This window comes from Neovison vison, chromosome 4 (genome assembly GCF_020171115.1).
Source record: "Neovison vison isolate M4711 chromosome 4, ASM_NN_V1, whole genome shotgun sequence".
NCBI classification, from domain to species: Eukaryota; Metazoa; Chordata; class Mammalia; order Carnivora; family Mustelidae; genus Neogale; species Neogale vison.
The window spans coordinates 185,466,603-185,488,685 of NC_058094.1; the positions used below are offsets into that span (position 1 = coordinate 185,466,603).

The 22,083-nt window shown below is 47.2% G+C and overlaps 1 protein-coding gene across 2 annotated transcripts in view; it reads right to left on the reverse strand.

Moving 5' to 3' along the window:
- The window catches only part of NOD1 (nucleotide binding oligomerization domain containing 1), a 67,837-nt gene that overhangs the window by 27,357 nt on the left and 18,397 nt on the right, over positions 1 to 22,083 (reverse strand). Inside the window, exons 1-8 of one of the 2 annotated variants that reach the window (XM_044246312.1) lie at positions 20,477 to 20,495; positions 19,912 to 19,949; positions 17,821 to 18,131; positions 16,530 to 16,704; positions 12,000 to 13,821; positions 9,393 to 9,476; positions 7,136 to 7,219; positions 6,177 to 6,260 (exon numbers count right to left, since the gene is read on the reverse strand). In XM_044246312.1, coding sequence (XP_044102247.1) covers positions 6,177 to 6,260; positions 7,136 to 7,219; positions 9,393 to 9,476; positions 12,000 to 13,821; positions 16,530 to 16,704; positions 17,821 to 18,021 — 2,450 coding nt within the window. In that variant the 5' untranslated portion in view covers positions 18,022 to 18,131; positions 19,912 to 19,949; positions 20,477 to 20,495. Of the gene's footprint in view, positions 1 to 6,176; positions 6,261 to 7,135; positions 7,220 to 9,392; positions 9,477 to 11,999; positions 13,822 to 16,529; positions 16,705 to 17,820; positions 18,132 to 19,911; positions 19,950 to 20,476; positions 20,496 to 22,083 lie in introns of those variants that run through there. The other variant, XM_044246311.1, reaches the window with a different exon arrangement.

Below are 22,083 nucleotides of genomic sequence, written 5' to 3' on the forward strand. Positions count from 1 at the left end.
AAAGTCATAGACCAGAAAGGAACAGAGACAATGTAGAGTAACAGTCACTATACAGGCAGTAAAATGGCACTAAATTAGTATCTTTCAGTAGTTATCCTGAATGTAAATGGGCTAAATGCACCAATCAAAAGACAGAGTATCAGAATGGATTTTAAAAAACATCAATATGCTGTCTACAAGAAACTCATTTTAGACCCAAAGACATCTCTAGACTTAAAATGAGGGGGTGGAAAACAATTTCCCATGCTAATGGACATCAAAAGAAAACTGGGGTGGCAACCCTTTTATCAGATAAATTAGATTTTAAACCAAAGACTATAATAAGAGATGAGGAAGGAGACTATATCATACTTAAAGGGTCTGTCCAACAAAAAGATCTAACAATTTTAAATATCTATGCCCCTAACATGTGAGCAGCCAACTATATAAACCAACTAACAACAAAATCAAAGAAACACATCGACAATAATACAATAATAGTAGGGAACTTTAACTCCCCCCTCACTGAAATGGACATTTCATCCAAGCAAAAAATCATAAAGGAAATAAAGGCCTTAAATGACTGGACCAGATGGACATCACAAATATATACAGAACATTCCATCCCAAAGCAACAGAATACAAATTCTTCTCTAGTGCACATGGAACATTCTCCAGAAAAGATCACATCCTGGGTCACAAATCGGGTCTCAACTGGTAACAAAAGATTGGGATCATTCCCTGCATATTTTCAGACCACAATGCTCTGAAGCTAGAACTCAATCACAAGAGGAAAGTTGGAAAGAACTCAAATCATGGAGGCTAATGAGCATCCTACTAAAGAATGAATGGGTCAACAAGGAAATTAAAGAATTGAAAAAATTCATGGAAACACATGAAAATGAAAACACAAATGTTGAAAATCTGTGGGACACAGCAAAGTTGGCCCTGAGAGGAAAGTATATAGCAATACAAGCCTTTCTCAAGAAACAAGAAAGGTATCCAGTACACAACCTGACCCTACACCTAAAGGAGCTGGAGAGAGAATACCAAGGAAAGCCTAAACCCAGCAGGAGAAGAGAAATAATAAAGATCAGAGCAGAAATCAAAGAAATAGAAACCAAAAGAACAGTAGAACAGATCAATGAAACTAGGAACTGGTTCTTCAAAAGAATTAATAAGACTGATAAACCCCTGGCTAGACTTATCAAAAAGAAAAGAGAAAAGACCCAAATAAATAAAATCATGAATGAAAGAAGAGAGATCACAACCAACAGCAAAGAAATATAAACAGAAGAACATTTATGAGCAACTATATGCCAGCAAATTTGACAATCTGGAAGAAATGGATGCATTCCTAGAGACATATAAACTACCAAAACTGAGCCAGATGAAATAGAAAACCTGAACATACCTATAACCAGTCAGAGATTGAAGCAGTCATCAAAAATTTCCCAACAAGGGGCTCCTGGGTGGCTCAGGTCATGATCCTGGAGTCCCAGGATCGAGTCCTGCATCGGGCTCCCTGCTTGACAGGGAGTCTGCTTCTCCCTCTGACCCTCCCCCTTCTCATACTCTCTCTCTCTCTCAAATAAATAAATAAAATCTTTAAAAAAAAAAAATTTCCCAACAAGATCCCAGGGCCAGACGGCTTCCCAGGGGAATTCTACCAAACATCTGAAGAAGAATTAATACTTATCCTCTTGAAACTGTTCCAAAAAATACAAATGGAAGGAAAACTTCCAAACTCATTTTATGAGGCCAGCATCACCTTGATCCCAAAACCAGACAAGGATCCCATCAAAAAAGAGAATTACAGACTAATATCCTTGATTAACACAGATGTGAAAATTCTCACCAAAATACTAGCCAATAGGATCCAACAGTACATTAAAAGAATTATTCACCATGACCAAGTGGGATTTATTCCTGGGCTACAAGTTTGGTTCAACATCCGCAAATCAATGTGATACAATACATTAATAAAAGAAAGAACAAGAGCCATATGATACTTTTTTTTTAAAGATTTTATTTATTTATTTGACAAAGATCACAAGTAGGCAGAGAGGCAGGCAGAGAGAGAGGAGGTAGCAGGCTCCCCGCTGAGCAGAGAGCCCGATGCGGATGCGGGGCTCGATCCCAGAACCCTGGGATCACGACCCGAGCCAAAAGCAGAGGCTTTAACCCACTGAGCCACCCAGGCGCCCCCATATGATACTCTTAATAGATGCTAAAAAAGCATTTGACAAAGTGCAGCATCCTTTCTTGATCAAAACTCTTCAAAGTGTAGGGATAGAGGGTACATACCTCAATATCATCAAAGCCAGCTATGAAAACCCACAGCAAGTATCATTTTCAATGGGGAAAAACTGAGAGATTTTCCCCTAAGGTCAGGAACACAGTATGGATGTCCACTATCACCACTGCTATTCAACATAGTACTGGAAATCCTAGCCTCAGCAATCAAACAACAAAAAGAAATTAAAGGCATCCAAATCAGCAAAGAGGAAATCAAACTATCACTCTTTGCAGATGATATGATTCTATATGTGGAAAACCCAGAAGACTCCACTCCAAAACTGCTAGAACTAATATAGGAATTCAGTAAAGTGTCAGGATATAAAATCAATGCACAGAAATCAGTTGCATTACTATACACCAATAGCAAGACAGAAGAAAGAGAAATTAAGGAGTCAATCCCATTTACAATTGCACCCAAAACCATAAGATACCTAGGAATAAACCTAACAAAAGAGGCAAAGAATCTGTACTCAGAAAGCTTTAAAGTACTTTCTATAAAGAAAGAAATTGAGGAAGACACAAAGAAATGGGAAAATGTTCCATTCTCATGTATTGGAAGAACAAATATTGTGGAAAATGTGTATGCTACCTAAAGCAATCTACACATTTAAAGCAATCCCTATCAAAATACCATCAATTTTTTTCCAAGAAATAGAACAAATAATTTTAAAATTTATTTGGTACTAGAAAAGACCCCAAATAGGCAGAAGAATGTTGAAAAAGAAAGCCTGGCATCCAATTCCAGACTTCAAGCTCTATTACAAAGCTGTCATCAAGACAGTATGGTACTGGCACAAAAACAGACAAATAGATCAGTGGAACAGAATAGAGAGCCCAGAAATAGATCTTCAACTCTATGGTCAACTAATCTTCAACAAAGCAGGAAAGAATGTCCAATGGAAAAAAATAAAAAGAAAAAGGCAGGAAAAATGTCTGATGGAAAAAAGAATGTTGTCTCTTCAACAAATAGTGTTGGGAAAATTGGACATCCACATGCAGAAGAATGAAACATTTCCTTACACCACACACAAAGATAGACTCTGAATAGATGAAAACTCAATGTGAGACAGGAATACATCAAAATCCTTGAAGAGAACACAGATAGTAACCTCTTCGACCTCAGCAGTAGCAACTTCTTCCTAGAAACATCACCAAAGGCAAGGGAAGCAAGTGCAAAAATGAACTATTGGGACATCATCAAGATCAAAAGCTTTTGCACAGCAAAGGAAACAGTCAACAAAACCAAAAGACAACCAACAGAATGGGAGAAGATATTTGCAAACAATATATCATATAAAGGGCTAGTATCCAAAATCTATAAAGAACTTATCAAACTCAACACCCAAGGAACAAATAATCCAGTCAAGAAATGGGCAGAGGATATGAACAGACATTTCTGCAAAGAAGACATCCAAATGGCCCACAGAAACATGAAAAAGTGCTCAACATCACTTGGCATCAGGGACATACAAATCGAAACCACAGTGACATACCACCTCACACCAGTCAGAATGGCTAAAATTAGTCAGGAAACGACAGATGTTGGAAAGGATATGGAGAAAGGGGAACCCTCCTACACTGTTGGTGGGAATGAGAGCTGGTACAGCCACTCTGGAAAACAGCATGAAGGTTCCTCAAAAAGTTGAGAATAGAGCTACCCTACGATCAGGCAGTCCCACTACTGGGTATTTACCCTAAAGATACAAATGTAGTGATCCAAAGGGGCATGTGCACCCAAATGCTTATAGCAGCAATGTCCATAATAGCCAGACTGTGGAAAGAGCCTAGATGTCCATCAACAGATGAATGGATAAAGATGTGAGATACACACACACACACACACACACACACACACACACACTGGAATACTATGCAGCCATCAAAAGAAATAAAATCTTGCCATTTGCAACGACATGAATGGAACTAGAGGGTATTATGCTGAGTGAAGTAAGTCAATCAGAGAAAAACAATTATCATTTGATCTCCCTGATATAAGGAATTTGAGAGGCAAAGGGGGGGCTTGGTGGTAGGGAAAGAAAAAATGAAACAGGATGGGATCGGGAGGGAGACAAACCATAAGAGACTCTTAATCTTACAAAACAGACCAAGGGTTGCTGGGGGGAGGCGGGTATGGAGAGGGTGGTTGGGTTATGGGCATTGGGGAAGGTATGTGCTATGGTGAGTGCTGTGAAACATTTAAGCCTGACAATTCACAGACCTGTACCCCTGCAAATAATACATTATATGTTAATAAAAATAATTAATAAAAGGAAAAGTAAAATTCTGTATTCTTTGACCTTCACTATATTAAAAAAAAAAAGGAGCACACACCTGCATGTGAGAGCAAGAAAGTTTAGCTGACCTCAAAAGTTGACAATATTTCTGAGATGATTTTTAGCATATTTTTCATAGTTTACAGATAAAATTATCTGCATTTCTTTTATAATCATAAAAAATTATAACAATATAAAAAGGTTTAAGAAGGCTCCAGGATCCAACCACAGTGAGATACCACCCCAGATCTGTTAGGATGGCTACTATCAAATGAACAGAGAATAACAAGTGTTGGCCAGGATGGGGGCAATCTGGAACCCTTGTGCATGGCTGTGGGAAACAGGGTGGCACGTCCTCAAAAACCTCAAAACAGAATTACCGGCTGATCCAACTCCACTTCTGGGTATATAGCCAAAGAAATCAAAGAGACCTCTGTACACCCATGTTCCTAACATGGCTCATGACAGCCAAAATGCAGAAGCCACCCAAGTGTCCACTGACAGACGGACGGACAAAATGTGGCACGTCCATACAGTGGACTGCTACTCAGACTTAAGAAGAAAGGAAATTCCAACACAAGCGACCATGTGGATGAGTCTTGAGAACCCTGGGTCGAGCGAAGTAAGCCAGTCACAGAGACACAAATACTGTACAGCCCCACTTCTGTGAGGTACCCGTGGAAGTCAAAGCCACCGGGACAGAACCTCGGAGGGAGGCAGGAGGGGGTTGGAGGGAGGGGAGGAGGGTGTGAGGGTGTAATGGGTGGAGAGCTTTTTTGCAAGATGAAAAGAGCTTTGGGATGAACGGAGGTGAAGGTCACACAACGATGAGGCTACGTAATGTCCCTGAACTGAACCCCTACAAATGGTTAAGACGGTAACTGTTACATGTATTTTACCACCATAAAAAACTAAATTAAAAAAAAAAAAAAAAGACCTCAGCACCTGGGTTGCTCCGTCAGTTAAGCATCTACTTTTGTTCGGTGCAGGTCATGATCCCTAGGTTCTGGAATCAAAACTCACATTAGGCTCCCTGCTTAGCAGGGAGTCTGCTTCTCCCTCTGCCTCTGCCCCCCTCCCTGTTTGTGCTCTCTCCATCAAATAAATAATCTTTTTTTTTTTTTAAAGATTTTATTTATTTATCAGAGAGAGGGAGAGAGAGTGAGCACAGGCAGACAGAATGGCAGGCAGAGGCAGAGGGAGAAGCAGGCTCCCCGCCGAGCAAGGAGCCCGATGTGGGACTCGATCCCAGGACGCCGGGATCATGACCTGAGCCGAAGGCAGCTGCCTAACCAACTGAGCCACCCAGGCGTCCCTCAAATAAATAATCTTAAAAAAAAAAGAAAGCCTTCAGGGACTATAGAACATTGCCAAATAGAAGATCGTGTGCCTGTGGAAAGTTCCCACATAGGACCAGATGGCTCCCTCTGTTTGCTGGCGGTGAGAATAACGGACTTCCACATTAATGCAATAAAAGCATGTGCAAGGGAAGGTGCAGTCTGTCCTTGGACTTTTGGTATATTTATGTCCGTGAACAGCAGCTGGCACACTCATACATAGAACAGCATGTGTAACACACACACACACGCATGCACACACGTGTGCACGTTTGCCTCCACTCACCCGATTTCGAAGATTGATTTGCTGTTCTTCACAGCCACAGCCAGGCACTTTCCTCCTTCACTCGTTATTTTGTTCTCCCCCAGTCTGCAGAGAGAGCCATGCACGGGTCAGCACCCAGTGGTGGGGGGGACTCCACCATCAGCACCCTCGTCTCCCACACAGGGCCCTTTCTGCCCCCATTCTCCTAGGACCCACAGTGCCCATGCCCCCGGCTTATTCTCGAGGAGCGACCCACTGCCCTAGAGAGAGCCATCGGACTCCTCTCCAGAAGGTGGTCGCTATCTCTGCCAAAACTTAGGGGCCCTAGCTTTCCTGGGGTGGTTCTTTAAATGGCCTTCAGAGTGTCACTCATTTCCATCAGCAGAGCGAGGAGGGTCCCATCTCAGCTACAAGTGGCCAGGTATGCGTCCCCCTCACCAGGGGACCACCAGGGGTTCCTCTGAGCCCGGTGCCCGGTCACCTCTGGCAGAGCATGTGTGTGATAGGGCCAAGGACCAAACTCATACTAGCAACTAGGTGGGTGCTGTGTCTGAATGTTTGTGTCCTCCCAAAATCCATATGCTGAAACCCTAAGCCTTCAGGAGATGGTAATAGGAGGCAGGGCTCTTGGAGGCGATGAAGTCACGAGGACAGGGCTGTCGTGAATGGGATGAGGGATTTATAAGAGGCCCCACAGAGCTCTCATGCCTCCCTTTTCACTGTGTGAGGACACAGCCGAAAGGCCCCCTCCATGAACCAGAAGCCAGACTCTCACCTGGCCCTGTGGAAACCCGAGCCTCCCCGTCAAGCCAGGATTCCTCCATGCATGCAGCTGACCTTCCACACGCCGGCCTCTTCATCTGACTGGTGTGGCTCTGGGCAAGCATTAGGGCGAGCGCTCTTTACAGGGACATGCACACTTTGGATAATAAAGGAGTGACACACGGGCTACTGAATAACCTGCTGCACACCCCACTTACTTGAGGTGCGTGAGGCCTTTGCACTCGTCCAGGATCCTGGCAATGTACCTGGCTCCCACATCAGTGATCTGGTTGTTGTACAGGCTTCGAGAGAAAGCATCGCGTGAGACTTCAGGACCCCAATCTTGGCTTTTTTTTTTTTTTCTTTTTTTTTAGTATAGTTGACACAGCATTACATTAATTTCAGGTATACAACATAGTGAATCCCACAAGTTAATAAGTTATACTACGTTCACCACAAGTGTAGCCACCATCTGTCACCAGACGAGGCTCTCTCAATGTCACCGACTACGGGGAACCCTCCTACACTGTTGGTGGGAATGCAAGCTGGAGCAGCAACTCTGGAAAACAGTATGGAGCTTCCTCAAAAAGTTGAAAATGGAGCTACCTTACAACCCAGCAATCACACTACTGGGTATTTACCCCAAAGGTACAAACGTAGTGATCCGAAGGGGCACATGCACCCGAATGTTTGTAGCAACAATGTCCACAATAGCCAAACTATGGAAAGAACCTAGATGTCCATTGACAGATGAATGGATAAAGAAGAAGTGGTATATATACACAATGGAATACTATGCAGCCATCAAAAGAAAATCCTGCTGCTGGGGTGGAGGAAATAAAATGAGGGCTGTTGGGGTGGAGGGAGGTGGGGGTATGGGTAACTGGGTGATGGGCATTAAGGAGGGCACATTCTGTAACGAGCACTGAGTGTTACATAAGATTGGTGAATCACTGACCTCTACCTCTGAAACCAATAATATATGTTAATTAACTGAATTCAAGTTTTAAAATATTTTCATTGAAATAAAAACTAAAACAAAAGAAATATCACTGACTATATTCTTTATACTGTGCCTTTTATTCCCGTATGTCAGTGTCATCGTAATGAGCCCATTTCTAAAGTGGGCACGTGCTGGCTGCTGATTTCTGGTCTGGGCTAAAAGGAGAGAGGGACACCCAGAGAGCAGTTCAGGGCCCTGGGGTCTCGCAGGCGGGGTTCAGACCAGCTCTGCCATGGCCCAGCCTCTGCTCCTGCATCTGTAATAAGGAGCAGGACTCAATCCTCCCTCACAGGGGCCTTAGGATCACAGCTTGCGATCCCTCCAAGCCCGAGATCCCTCCAAGCCCGTGTGCCCGAGGGTGCAACCGGCGGCAGGTGGTGGATGGTGTTCCATCAAGACGACAAGCAGCATCGTGAGGGGAAGGCGTTTGAATGCTGGAATCTCACTGCTCCCTCTTAGTCAGTTTGCCACCCGACAATTAACAAGAAGGCAGAGAGAAACTGAAAGTGGTAACTAGATGCGTTTCCAGTGTGCCACAGCCCCACAAAGCTCCTGAGCCGAAAGGCAGCCTGGGAGTGTGTGATGCCGGGGGCCCCACTCCTCCAAGGAGGAAGGGAAGCCCTGTGGGGCAGCCGACAGGCTGCATCTCTGCCAGGACTGGCCAGAGGCTGGCTGGACTGGCCCGCCAGCGCTTCCACTCCAAATCCCAGAGGCTCTGAAAACCCCAAGCTTTTCACAACCATTCTGGCACCATTTGTGGTCTTTATCCTAGCTGCTTTGAATACTCAGAACTTTCGCTGCAGAAATATTAAAGTATTTGAAACCAGGATAGTGCCCTGGACCTCACTGGTCACATCACTACCCCACAGCATGTACACTGAACTCTGATGGTTTTGCCCTCCGGGTTCTGGGTGAGGGATCATGGGCCCATAATCTAATGCATAACCTGTACCTAACATTTATAAAACCTATCCCCAGGGGCACCTGGGTGGCCCTTTGGTTAAGCATCTGACTCCTGATTTTGGCTGAGCTCATGATCTCAGGGTCCTTGATCTCAGGATCAAGCCCCAAGAGTCCAGCTCTATGCTCTGCAGGGAGTCTGCTCAAGAGTCTCTCCTTCCCTCTGCCCCTCCCTCTACTCAGCTCACTCTCTGTCTAAAATAAATAAACCTTAAACACCACCACCATATCCCCAGCTATTCCCTCAGCAACCCCCAATCACCACTCATAAAGCGCTTGCCTATATTAGGATCCCAATACACAAGTGAAAAGGCTGTAGTTCTGCCCCATTTCCTGATTTGCTCAAAGAGTGGGCTGCCAGCCGAGCCCAGAGCAGGACCCAGGACTCTCGGCTCCCCATCGGGGAGCTTCCTGATGTCTCAGCCATCATCCCAACCGTCCACGAATGGCGGTTCCCCGCTCCTCTGTATTACTGCTACATCCCTGGCCTGGCACTGTCCAGGAATACGTACCCTAAGAAGGTCAGGATTTTGTATTTGGTTAGCTCTTCATACAACACCTTCACCCCACTGTCTGTGATCTGGTTTACACTGAGTCTGGGGGAAAAAAAATAGCAAAGAAAGTTAGAAATCACGGCAGCTGCTCACTAAGTAGTAGCAAAAATGTCACAAGGATGTAGAAGCCTGTAGGTCCTGGAGTTTTCCCAACTATAAGCACCCCGATAAGGTGGCCAGAGCACTCAGCCAAATAGCTCCTAAAAAGCCCTACCGTCATAGGGCCGACAAACCCGCCCAGAACCTGCCGGTCATCAAGGCTACAGCACAGCCCCGACCCAATAGAAGGGCCACGAGGGACACATAAAGGACGCGTGAGGCCAGCCAGCTCTAACACCCATCATTTGTGGGTGGCCTCTGTGTCAGCCAGGCCCTCTTTGTGGTTCTCAATGTACAGCAGGGGCCATGGCATTTGGAACCCCATGGAGCTGTTCTAAAGATGAGGGAACACTTCCCCCATCTTGCAGGTGCGGCCAGAGATAGTCAGTGCCCTTCAAAAGGTGGAACACAGAACGGTCTCACCCTCTATGCCGACAGCCTCCCCATCTGGAAGGCCTCTTCACAGAAGGGGCCAGGAAAAGAGAGCCTTCAGGATGACAGCTGTTTCCTGTGCAATGAACAGCCACTCACTGGAATTGTTCTGCACGATCCCTATACTAACAGGATATGTTGATGTGGCTAAAATGTGAAATACTAACTTTTTTAGCTACCAAATAATCTATGGAACAAACTATCGTGATTTTTTCAATCTTCCACCCCACCATTTAAGTGAGGCTGAAGGATAGAGGAAGGCTTAGGGCTGGATGACAGTGAGGTATCAGGGGTGGGGGAAGATGATAATCCAAGGGTCAGCAAACTTCCTCTCTAAAGGGCCGGAGTGCAAATATTTTAAGGTATGCGGGCTGTGTGGTTTCTGTGGCAACTACTCCACTCTGCAGTGTGAAGCAGCCGATATGTAAACAAATGGGTATGGCTGTGTTCCAATAAAACTTGATTTACAAACACAAGCCCTGGGCCAAACTGGGCCCACAACCTGACCTCTATGTAGTAAGTGAAAGGCTGAACAAGTAAAAGTTTGATTTTCAGGCCACATCAAAATGATCAGGTCACATTCTCAGGACCTCTCCTCCCATGGTGCCCACTTTGGTGGTGGGGTACCAAATGAAAATCTAAGCAGAAGTCTCATTAGCAATTGTTGAGAGGTCTTCTTAAAAGAACGAGGTGCATCCTTCTTTGCCCTTTCTTCTTCCTGGTGGCTAGAATGTCGACTCGACTGAACAGCCAGAAATGGAGCAGCCATCTTGGGCCAAGAGGTGGAAATCAAGCAGTGAGGCCATTAGGGCCATAGCAACACAGAAGAGAGCCTGGGCTCCTGAGGATCGTGGAGGCACCACAGCAGCCCTGAACTGCCCTCCTCTGGACTTTTCCATGAGAAACAAGCTTGTGACCTATCTAAGCATTCATTAACTCTCAAAGTTAACCCTCAGTGATGGTCTCGGGGAGCTCAAAATGCTTCCCTGGAGTTGCCCATTTCCTCCTGCTCTCTCCTTTACTGGTATGGAGGAAAACTTCACCCCAAGACAGCTGCCTGGGGCAGAAGTACCAGTCTGGTGTGTCCCATCTTGGGGGGTGGGGGTGGAGCGCCTGGAGTGTGAGCATGCCCAGGCTGAGAGCACAGAGCACAGGACAGGGCAGCCTCACACCCCCTGCACCCCAGTGTCCCCACATAAAGTACACTGTGGCACTGGTGGTAACAGGTATCCATGACGAGTTCCAAATCCCCTCCGCTCCTCAGGAATGCATGAGCCAAGTTACAAGATCTGAAACCCTCATAGAGATTTATAAGGTGTATTTTATAGAAGAAATGCTAATGGAAGAAAGCAGACTGACCTAACTTTCCTCTAAACCATCACACAGGAAACCACTCATGAGTCAGCTTTCTGTGCTAAGATCCCTGGCAAGCTGCTGGCTTTGATCATGGAAAGTAACCGAGGCTGATAAGCACACAGTCTGCTTTTTCTGCAATCACAAAAGCTCCCAAGTGTCAAAAACCATCCACAGGCTGTCTCTGAGCCTCTCATGAATCTCAATAAATCTCATAAATCTTTATGAATCTGGCTCCATCGTGGCCCTGATGTGTGACCTTGAGACCATCTCTGTCCCTCCACTTCCTCATTTGCCAGAATGAAGAGAAGAGTACCTCCCACCTTATAGTGTGGAAGAGTCAATCATGTAAAATTTGTAATGTACTTCACCCATTCTCAATAAATGCTGGTTGCTATCACTGTAACTGCTAGGCTACCAGCATCTCCCTTTTCCAGATGAGGAAATCAGAGAGGTTAAGCAACTCACTCAAGGATACCCAGACAGGGTTGCCTGCCATGGAAGTTGTGCTCTTTGCCCTCTGTCATGCTGAAACAGAAGAGGTCTGGGTGTTCCAAGACCCGTGGTTATGAATGCCAGGGTAAATCAGGAGCTCCTACCCCTTAAAGGCTGGTTCTGGCGTCTCCGGAGTCTGGTCCACCCTGGCCCCACCAGCTGCTCCCTGGGCCCCCTTGTTCTCACCTGATGACCGTGAGGCGGCTGAAGCAAGGCTGCAGCTCCTGCACGCCGTAGTCGTTGAGATTGTTGTTGTCCAGGTCAAGGGCAAGCCGCTTGCGGAGATGGTGCAGGACGAAGGAGAGGGCGCTGCAGTCTGCCGAGCACACGTTGCAGAAGGTCAGCTTGAGGTAGTTGGCGCAGATGCCCTTGGCCGCCAGTTGCCCCACCTTCTCGCTCTGCGTCTCGTAGATGCAACGCAGCATCCAGACAAAGGTGGGCATGGCCTGCACCTGGTTGAAGGCCCCAGACTTCACGCGGGGCAGGTTCTGCAGGTGAGCCCGCAGGCTGGCAAACAGGTGTGCCCACAGGGCCTTGCGCTTTCTCTGCAAGGCAGCGGCGGGCACCAGGTGCTGCAGGAGTTTCTGTTTGGCCTTAGACAACAGCCCGCACAGGAAGAGGTTAGTGAACTGAAAGTGATCCTTATTCTTGAAGGGGTCCTCCCCTGCCAGGCCACTGCCCTTCAGGCACGGGAAGGGGAGACAGGGGGGATAGCAGGATTCGGCTCCTGCCCCCCCAGGAGCCCACTCCTGGAAAAACCTGAGCAGTTGCCCAGTGTCCACCTTGTCATCCACCACGAGAAAGAAGGCAGTAAAAAAGGCCTGGAGGGTGATGTGGAAAAACTCGTAGGACTGCTGGTCCCCGCCCAGGCCCTGCTCCGGTACGGCCCGCAGGAAGCCCAGCTGCAGCTCCCCCTCCTGCATCCCAGCTGCCTGCACCTCCTCCTGGCGGAACACAAAGAGGCTCTTCTCCATGCCACCATGGGCCACCTGCCCAAGCGAGCGCAAGGTGCCCCGGCCGGCGTGGAAGGTCTCGGTCTGGCTGCGCGTGTTCCGCTGCACCAGACTGGTGGGCTGCGTCCTGTTCAGGTGCACCTCAGTGACCAGCAGGAAAACGTCGGTGAGGGTCACCGTGCAGTCGGGCAGCTGCGCAGAGCCCTCCCAAATGCTGTGGAAGTGCTGGAAACAGCGGAAGATGATCCAGCAGAAGAGGGGCACGGCACACAGGCTGCAGAGGTTGGGGTTGGCCTCCAGCTGGGCCAGCAGGTGCTCCTGCACAGCGCGTTCGGGGAACATCCTCTTCGTGTAGGCGCGCAGGTGGCTAGGGGAGAAGCCCCGCAGGAGCACCTTCTTGCGGAGAAGCTGGCGTGGGATCTCCACGCCTGTGCGGGCTGTGAGCAGCTTGCCAGCCCCCTTGAGCAGCTTCCCGCTGAGCAGGTTGGTCAGCAGGACCAGGGGGTGGGCGGGCTCCCAGGGGGAGCAGGTGTCCAATGCGCTGCTCAGATCAAAGTCTGAGTGCAGCTCGTCCAGGCCGTCGAAGGTGAAGAGGGCCGTCTGGGGGAAACGCAGCAGGAAAGCGAACACCTCCTCGGGGTCCTGCTCCGGGTAGCAGTAATGCTTGAAGAGCAGGTCCTGCAGGCACAGCGTGTCACCCTCCTTGAAGCGGCTGAACATGCGGCAGCGGAAGTGGAAGAAGAACTTGAACTCGGTGTCCAGCCGCCCCGCAGCCCACAGGCTCTGCAGGCGCTGCAGCAGCATGGACTTGCCCACGCCCGCGTCCCCGCAGATGAAGATGGTCTCGCCCTGCTCGCTGAGGACCCCGGTGCGGTGGTCCAGCAGGCAGCTCAGGCTCTCCAGCGGGCCCAGGCTCTCGTTGCTGAAGCCCACCAGCTCCACGATGGTGTCGCTGTATGTCTCGTCCAGCAGCAGTTCCTCCTTCTGGGCGTAGCACAGGACGAACTTGGAATCACGGGCCAGTTGCTGTCGCAGCTTCTCCGTGTACCTGCTCACTGGGCGGTGGGGGAGGGAAGACAGCCAGTTCTCAGGGAGACTTCTTGGTTATCTGTACACCCAGCATGGAGCTGGAACTCACCACCCCCAGATCAAGAGCCACAGGCTCCGGAGACTGAGGCGGCCAGGCGCTGCAAACTCCTGTGGCTGAGGAAGAAATTGCTCTCGCTTTCTTTTGCTCATCACACTGCTCTGAAAACAAGGGGAAGTCTCCACACTAAATGCCAAAACTTTGAGTGAGAAGACGCAATGGTCCACGTCAATCTGGATTACAAAGGAGACGGGCCAAAGCACAAAGAGAGTAAACCAAGAGAAAAACTGCCCTGTTGTTCAACGACGCAGAGCACGTCAGCCCCAGGTCCCCAGCTGACACCTGGGGGTCACTGACTTAGCACCTGCTCACAGGGGAGCAGACAGGTGACACGCTCACATGGGCAGGGAGCTCAGCAAACCTGAGCTAGAGTCTGGGCTTATACTAGATGGAGGCCATCCTTCCCCAGACCAAAGGCTGTTCCATAAATTCCTTTAGAGTACTTCTGGGATTTGGATTATCATCCAGTTAACAAAAATGAGACACACATGCCCATTTCCAAATTCATCTATAACCTCTTTCCATCAACTCAGTCCAACTTGGTGGTCTGCTTAAGATTTGTGAATTTTATCTTTTACATCTTTAGTAAGACATAATTTACATACCATAAATGCACATATTTTACAATAGGCATTGTGTACTGCTCAATGGTTTTTAGTAAATTTACGAAGTTATGCAAACATCACTACGCTCCAGTTCTAAAACCCCTCCATCCTAAGCCCACTTCTAGCGAATCTCTGCCCCTGGCCCTAGGCAATGGCCAATCTGCTTTCTAGCTCTATTAATTTGCCTTTCTGCTGTTTTGTATAAATAGAATCACACAAGATGTAGCTCACATCTAGCTCTGTAGAGTGACTTCTACTTTAAAAGCTACCAGAGTGGTTGGCTAAAGGAAGCAGTGGAGAGATCTTTTGAAAGAATGATCACAGGCAGAAGCATTTTCCTTTGCTCCTGGGGAAGGAAGCAGAAGGAAGTGGGAAGGGGCAGGAAGAGTAAGACGCTAACAGTGGCAACGGTACCACAGGTATCCACAGCCCGGCCGCAGAAGGGCTGGGCCCTGACCTGCTTGTTGGCCTGGTTTCCCCCAAACATGCCCCTGATAGTCTGGGACACTGTCCTCTGTTTCTGTGTTCAAGGTCACACTGGATTCTTTAAACACTGGAGTTGGGGTCCTTGGTGCTGGGTATTATACAGCCAACAAATGTCTCAAACTAGTGAGCACAGAGACATGCAAAGAAGGCTCCCCAGTCCCCAGACCAGATCATGGCCCCAACTGCATGTGCTCACGGCAGCCTGAACTGCTTTTGTCCTTGTCACTGTGTGTAATCACACATTTGTATGACTGCCTACAGCTGGGCCTCCTGCACCAGCCTCCGAGCTCCCTGAGAGCTGGAACCATATCTGGTCTGTTCCCCATCAGACCAGGGAAGCTTCTTCCTTCCCTAAGAAGCTGGAGGCATCTAGCACAGTGTCTTGGCACGTGGTGGGGATACGATCAATACTTGTTGAATGAATCAATTAGCTGATGCAGTCCCACTGTGCTTTGGAAATGGCCACTTTTGGTTACTGGTTTTGGGACTGGCTTCATACTGGTTTTTCGCTGGCTCTTGGACTGGCCACTAGGGGTGAGAGAAGAATACTTTGCCTAGGATAAATTTTGGAAAGATTTTTTTTAAAGATTTTATTTATTTATTTCACAGAGATCACATGTAGGCAGAGAGGCAGACAGGGGGTAGGGGGAGCAGGCTCCCTGCTGAGCAGAGATCCCGATGTGGGGCTCAATCCCAGGACCCTGAGATCATGACCTGAGCAGAGGCTTTAACCCACTGAGCCACCCAGGTGCCCCTGGAAAGATTTTTTTTTTTTTTTTAAAGCTGAGTAATTAATCTTTTTTTTTTTTTAAAGATTTTATTTATTTAATTGACAGACAGAGATCACAAGTAGGCAGAGAGGCAGGCAGAGAGAGAGAGGAGGAAGCAGGCTCCCCGCCGAGCAGAGAGCCCGATGCGGGGCTCGATCCTAGGACCCTGGGATCATGACCTGAGCCGAAGGCAGAGGCTTTAACCCACTGAGCCACCCAGATGCCCCTGGAAAGATTTTTGAAAGGAATTCGTGCCACCATTAAAATGTCTCTATGTGGGCGCCTGGGTGGCTCAGTAGGTTAAGCCTCTGCCTTCGGCTTAGGTCACGATCTCAGGGTCCTGGGATCAAGTCCCGCATCGGGTTCTCTGCTCAGCAGGGAGCCTACTTCCTCCTCTCTGCCTGCCTCTCTGCCTCCTTGTGATCTGTGTCAAATAAATAAATTAATTAAATATATATATATTTTAAAAGTCTCTATGTGTCTAAAAGGGAAAGAAAGTCAGAAGAAAGGCCATTCCCACACTTCCACAGGCCTCTAAGACCAACTACTTGTGGTCAGTTCAGCACAGTCCCCTGGCGGCACTTGGATGACAGGGAACATAGCACCTGGGCCCACTGCGCAACATGGGGGGCAGAGCCAACCACGGTCGACCATGCCTTCATGTCCTGCTGAGCCCACACACCACAGCATTTCCAAACCCCAGGGCTTTGCTGGCCTGGTGTCTGCAGTCCTACCCTGGGGGAGCGGACTCATACCTGGGTCGGTGTTGATGACAACTTTGCTCTGAATGAGCTCCGAGGGGGAAAAGCCAGTCTCCGACAGCCAAGGCCTGAGATCCACGTAAGCATCTGTGAGTTGCTGGAGCACATAGAGGAGGAACTCAGACACCTCCTCGCCCTTGCTCTGTGCCAGGTCCAGAATTTTGCGGACCTAGCGGTGACAAAAGCATGAGGGGGTGAGCAAGTGCCTGGGGAGTCCCCCTACCCGAAAGGCTCACATGCAGGGCTCCAAGTTCCTACAACATCCTCAAGCTTGACTGCCCCCCTAGAGGTGTGAGATGCTACCTGTTGAAGGGCCTAGAATCTGTGAAGGAGACTCCCCCCATAGTAGGAAATTAAACCACACAGCTCTAAGAAGCTGGAGGCTTCCATGAACCTCCAAGTAATAAGGTCAGACTCACAAATGAGAGCTGTGTCCACCCCTGGAATTCTCTGGTCTCCTGTCCCTCTTGAGCCAACACTACCACTGGCTGAAAATGAGTGCTGCTGAGACAGTTACTACACAGGTGGAATGAGGTGGGGGAGTGTGCTGGGCCACACAGCAAGGGACTAACAGGCCCCCATGATGTAAGTTAGACCCTAAAAAGGACTTTTTGTATTATTAAAAATGCAGGGGAAAAAAAAAAATCACACAAGTCAGCTACTGTGCTCCCCCCACACCCCAGAAACCCTCTAGTTTCCCCGGAGGCTGGCAGATCACATTACAGACAAGTTCTGTCACCCCTCCAGCCAAAGACATTTGGGTCTTGCCAATTCTATTTTTCAGGAGAGGACACAAAGCTAAAAGGAAACTAAGGGCTGTTAGGGGGTTCCACAGTGGGGGGTGCAAAAGTCTTTACTGTGGACCCAGCCTGGGAGGTGTTCACTCCCAAGCCAGAGGCAAACTGTTCTCAGAGTCTCACCCAGCCTTGAACAGCTTCCTGGAGATTAAAGGCACTGCATGAACATCACTGCTAGTGTTCGAAGGTCATTTAATTTTTCCCTCCTCCCAATCAAAAGTGGACTGAAAACAAGTGGCTTGGGAAGCGATACACATAGCAAGGAGAGCAGCGAGGTAAGCAGAGTCTGCTGTTCACGCGAACGCAGAAGGAGAATATGTAATTGTGTCATAAGTTGATGACTCAGGTGTCTGTCCTATAAATGACCCCAGTGGGAAATCCCGCCAATGTGTTAAATACCCAGAGGTTTTCACTCAGGCCCCCCGGGAGAAGCCCCTTCCAGCAACCAAGACCCACAGCCTGCCAAGGCCAGCCTCCGTCATCGGCACCTTGTCGGGCTGCGTGGGGCAGGCACCCACGATCTCTGCATCTTCAGAAGAGAAGTAGTCATTCTTCAGCAAGTTGTCCACCAGACACTGGGTGTTGCGGATGTGGGTGACCAGAAGTTCCCGGTGGATTTTCAATAATTTAACATGGGAGTGAGACTCAGATGAGATTATTCCCGCCTCACTGTGGCCCTGCTTTTCCATGGCTGAAGGAGCAAGCGACTACTTTGCCCAAACTCATCTTTGGCTACAGGTGTCTTCCTGGCAGAGGCCAATCAGGAGCCAGGACGCCCTCCTCGCTCTCAGTGCTGCCCCTGAAGAGACAAACAAAATCACCAAGGAAGCAAACGCCATGGGAAAGCTCCCTCACCCACTTTGGTCCTGGAATTTCTGTACTTCAAGCAGGAGGAGTCATGCTTAAGATGGTGATCTGAGGAGTGCTGCCATCGCTCAGTCAGTTAAGCATGAGACTCTTGACTTTAGCTCAGATTATGATCTCACGATTATGAGATCGAGCCCTACTTTGGGCTCTGCGCTTACAATGGAGTTTGCTTGAGACTCTCCCTCTCCCCTCCCCCACTCATGTGCACTTTTTTCATTCTAAAACAAAAAATTTTAAAAATAAATATTAAAAATATTTAAAAAGATGGAGAATTGAAACATAGTAAAGAAAAGATCATAATTGAATTGTTTCTGCTTGTGGGTTACATGCCAAGGGACAGTGGAGGGTGGCCAGAGGTAAACAACCCTTTCATACAGCAAAACTTATTATCTTTTAAATAATAAAAAATAATATCCTATGCCTTAATCCCAGCGTGGGATAGAGATAATGGTATACTATCTTCCATAAAAAGAAATTGGGCGCATCCAAAATTGGGAGCAGAGAAAACTACGGTTGGTTGTGGGGGAATTGAGGCTTGGTGGGAGAGAGGGTCTGAGTCCAAAATGGCCTGAGGAGGGGGGACAGTTCAGCAAGAAGTCTCCTGTGGTAGCCAGAGCCCAGGAACCTGGGAACAGGGACGTTTCTGTCACTCTTGCCCGTTCCGGGTTGTGCTGGAGCTGTCCTATACCCCTCACAACTATCCTCACACCTCCAGCAAAGTCTGCCATATACTTACACCCTGGGGAATTTAGGAGGAACAATGCCACATGTGGAGTGAAGCAGGACAGGAGGGAAGTGGACGTGGGCTTCCAAGTGGCAGATGATCAGGAAAAGCCATCCCCTGGAAATCCTTGAAAACCTCATGCACCTGCTGAACTTCCCTGTCTAGGTAGAAACGGGGACCCAAGCCATTTTATTTGGGTATTAAAAACTAACTTGAGTTCATCTGCAGTAGCCCCAAATCGCACTGATTTCCTTTCTTGTACCATTAAGATCCTTCAGCCACTTCTCCACTCATCCTTATGTATATAAAATGGGTCATTATCTTGGAAGTAGAAAGGCCTTGAACTGACCACTTTGTCCCTCATTTTGGTAGGAAAATTCACACACCCCAGAGAGATAGTTTTTAAACTTTTTTGTTGAGCCCCAATGCCCCCAAAATGATAGACTTCTAAACCCTGTCAGTGTCATTACTGCCATTAACTCTTACAAGCCCACATCTGTTAATAGTCAAGTCCACAGGTTCTGGAATTTTCCCCCCAAGTCACACATGGGTCTCCTGGTCTTTTGCACACATCCATTTCCCCCTTTTTTAAATCTATCCATTGCTAAACATTGCAAGCCTTACAGAAATTTCTCAGTGGGACCCCACACAATTACTTTCCTTTTATAACCTGAGTGACCGAGCAAGAGACAATACAATTTAACATTCTAAGCAAGAAGAAGGCAAGACATCCTTACTGGAAAGAACTTTCAAGGATGGAAATGACTGGTTAGTTACTACTACTAGACATATGTTTGCCTCTTAGATGTGAATTCAGCCTTTTCCACTGGGGTCAATTATATGACCTATTTTAGAATCCAAAGCTTTAGAAAACTGGTTCCCTGAAGGGCTACCAGTGAATATTAAATTTAAATTAAGGTTAATGATACCTTTTTAACTTTTCAGTGTTATTCTTTGAAGTAAATCAAAATATTTTAAAACAACTTACTCTTCTGAAATCTTCAATTTCCAATTTCTTTCTGGAATCTGCAAAATTGAAAGGAAAAAAAAAGAGTTTTCTCTGAAAATACTATTGTAATTTATAGTAAATGAACAAAAGAAATTGATGACGGCATAGTTTTAAATCCAGAACTCTAGGATCTTGGTCTTCTCTGTACCTTCCTCCTTTAGGACAATGTTTTCTAAATGTCATTTGGGCAACATGTTCACATATATTTTTTGTCCATAATTGAGTCCTACCTGTGCTTTATTTGCTTTACTTTGTGCTTTAGGTGGACTGTTTTATTTATTTTTGTTTTTTCATTTTTTTCAGTTGCAGTATAGTTAGGACACAATGTTATATTTGTTTCAGGGAGACACTACAGTGATTCAGCAATTCTGTATGTTACCCATGCCCATCACAGCAACTATACTCCCTTAGTCCCCATAAATGGACTATTTTTAAAACTCAGACTAATTTTTAAGGAAATATTATTTTGCCCATCATTTTTAATAAATAGAAAGCAACACCAAAGTTAATTCACTGGAAATAAAACCCTGCTATTTTATCCCACCTCAACAGCACTGCCTGGGAAGATCCAAGGTCTGAGACCTATTTGTTCACAGAAGCATGTGAGGGTGTTAAAGACATAGTAGCACAAAACCGAGACTTTCTTTGCACTGATCCTTCATACGCAAGAACTAGAAAGGGAACTGCCCATCTACTGCATGAGTCCATGTCTTGCAGGCATGGCTGCCGAGCCAGGAGAAAGCTTGGAATTGGTGTTATGTTTCATCTGTTCAAACCTAATCCACGTCCATCCTGTTTTACTCACAGCTCGTCTCTTCCGAGCCTGTGACTCCAACAAAAATCAGTGAATTTGCCCCTCTGCCTGCCCATGGTAACCTTGCAGACACCTTCAGCTCTTGCCATCCAAGGCAGAAACCTCAGTCTCCCGACTTACAGTTACCTAAACAGAGCAACAAATCACACATCAGCCTACTGGCAAGGAGACTGTTGCTCTATAGTTTCCAAAGTCCCAGTTTGAGATTTAATCATATTTGCAGAATTCACTCAATTCAGCAGGAACTTAAGGTATGGATGATGAAAGAGGAAACAGAAAGCTGAACCTGGCTCAGTAAACAAAATCCTAGGGTAGATCAAATCTACATCCTGGGGCACTGTAGAGAAATTCACTTCATAGACATCTGGTTACCACAATACCAAACAGAACCAGGGATCTCCTGGCCCTGACAGGGGCTCCATTACAGTCTTCGCCTGGTAAAAGGTAGGTCTAGCTAGTGAAGACAGTCAAGTTGTCATGTCCAGGCAAACTGAAGGCCAATGCTGGGCCGAAATCAGGTTTGGTGAGCTGGACCTGCTCCAGTGACGGGGGCTCTCCCAGGGCAGTGGTGTAGAGTGGAGAGGACTGAAGGTGGAGATCCTGGTGAGGAAGGGCCAGGAAACAACAAAAAAATCCCCATTAAGCCAATGAAGATGGTCAGAAAACAAGACCCATCACAGAATGAAAGAAGATAAAGCAGAGAAATGAAGCAGAAAAGGTCAGGGGTGGGCTGGTCTACCACTTAAAGCCTTCCCTTGAGACAAAGCCAAGTGAGGGTACAGCCTACTGGTGTTCAGGTCAAAGAGCCCATTGGGAGCTGAGGGGTTAGATGGCACCCCCAACCCCTCCTCTTCTTCCCGGCTTTCTAATCTGCCCTCAGAGAGGTTTAGTTCCCAGGTAACAAATCTCAGGGTCAATCCACCACCTTAAGCTCGTTATGGAGATCTGTGCCCAGGTTCCATCTTGCAATTCGATCCTCTGAACTGAATATAAAGTCTGCAGAGCCTCCAAAAAAGGCTCTGGGAAGCATCTCTGAAGAAAAGAAAGCCAGAGGGCAGGCATTCCAAGGAAAAAAGAAGTAGAGACAGGAGAGAGAGAGTCTCTGTAAGACTATAGAACACATTGTTGAATAGAAGTAAAATGCAAGGAGCACCTGGGTGGCTCAGTCGTTAAGCATCTGCCTTCAACTTAGGTCATGATCCCAGGGTTGTGGGATTGAACCCCACATGGGGCTCCCTGCTCAGTGGAGAGTCTGCTTCTCTCTCTCCCTCCCTTTCCTCCTCTCCCGGCTCATGCTTGCTCCCTCTCAAATAAATAAATAAAATCTTAAAAAAAAA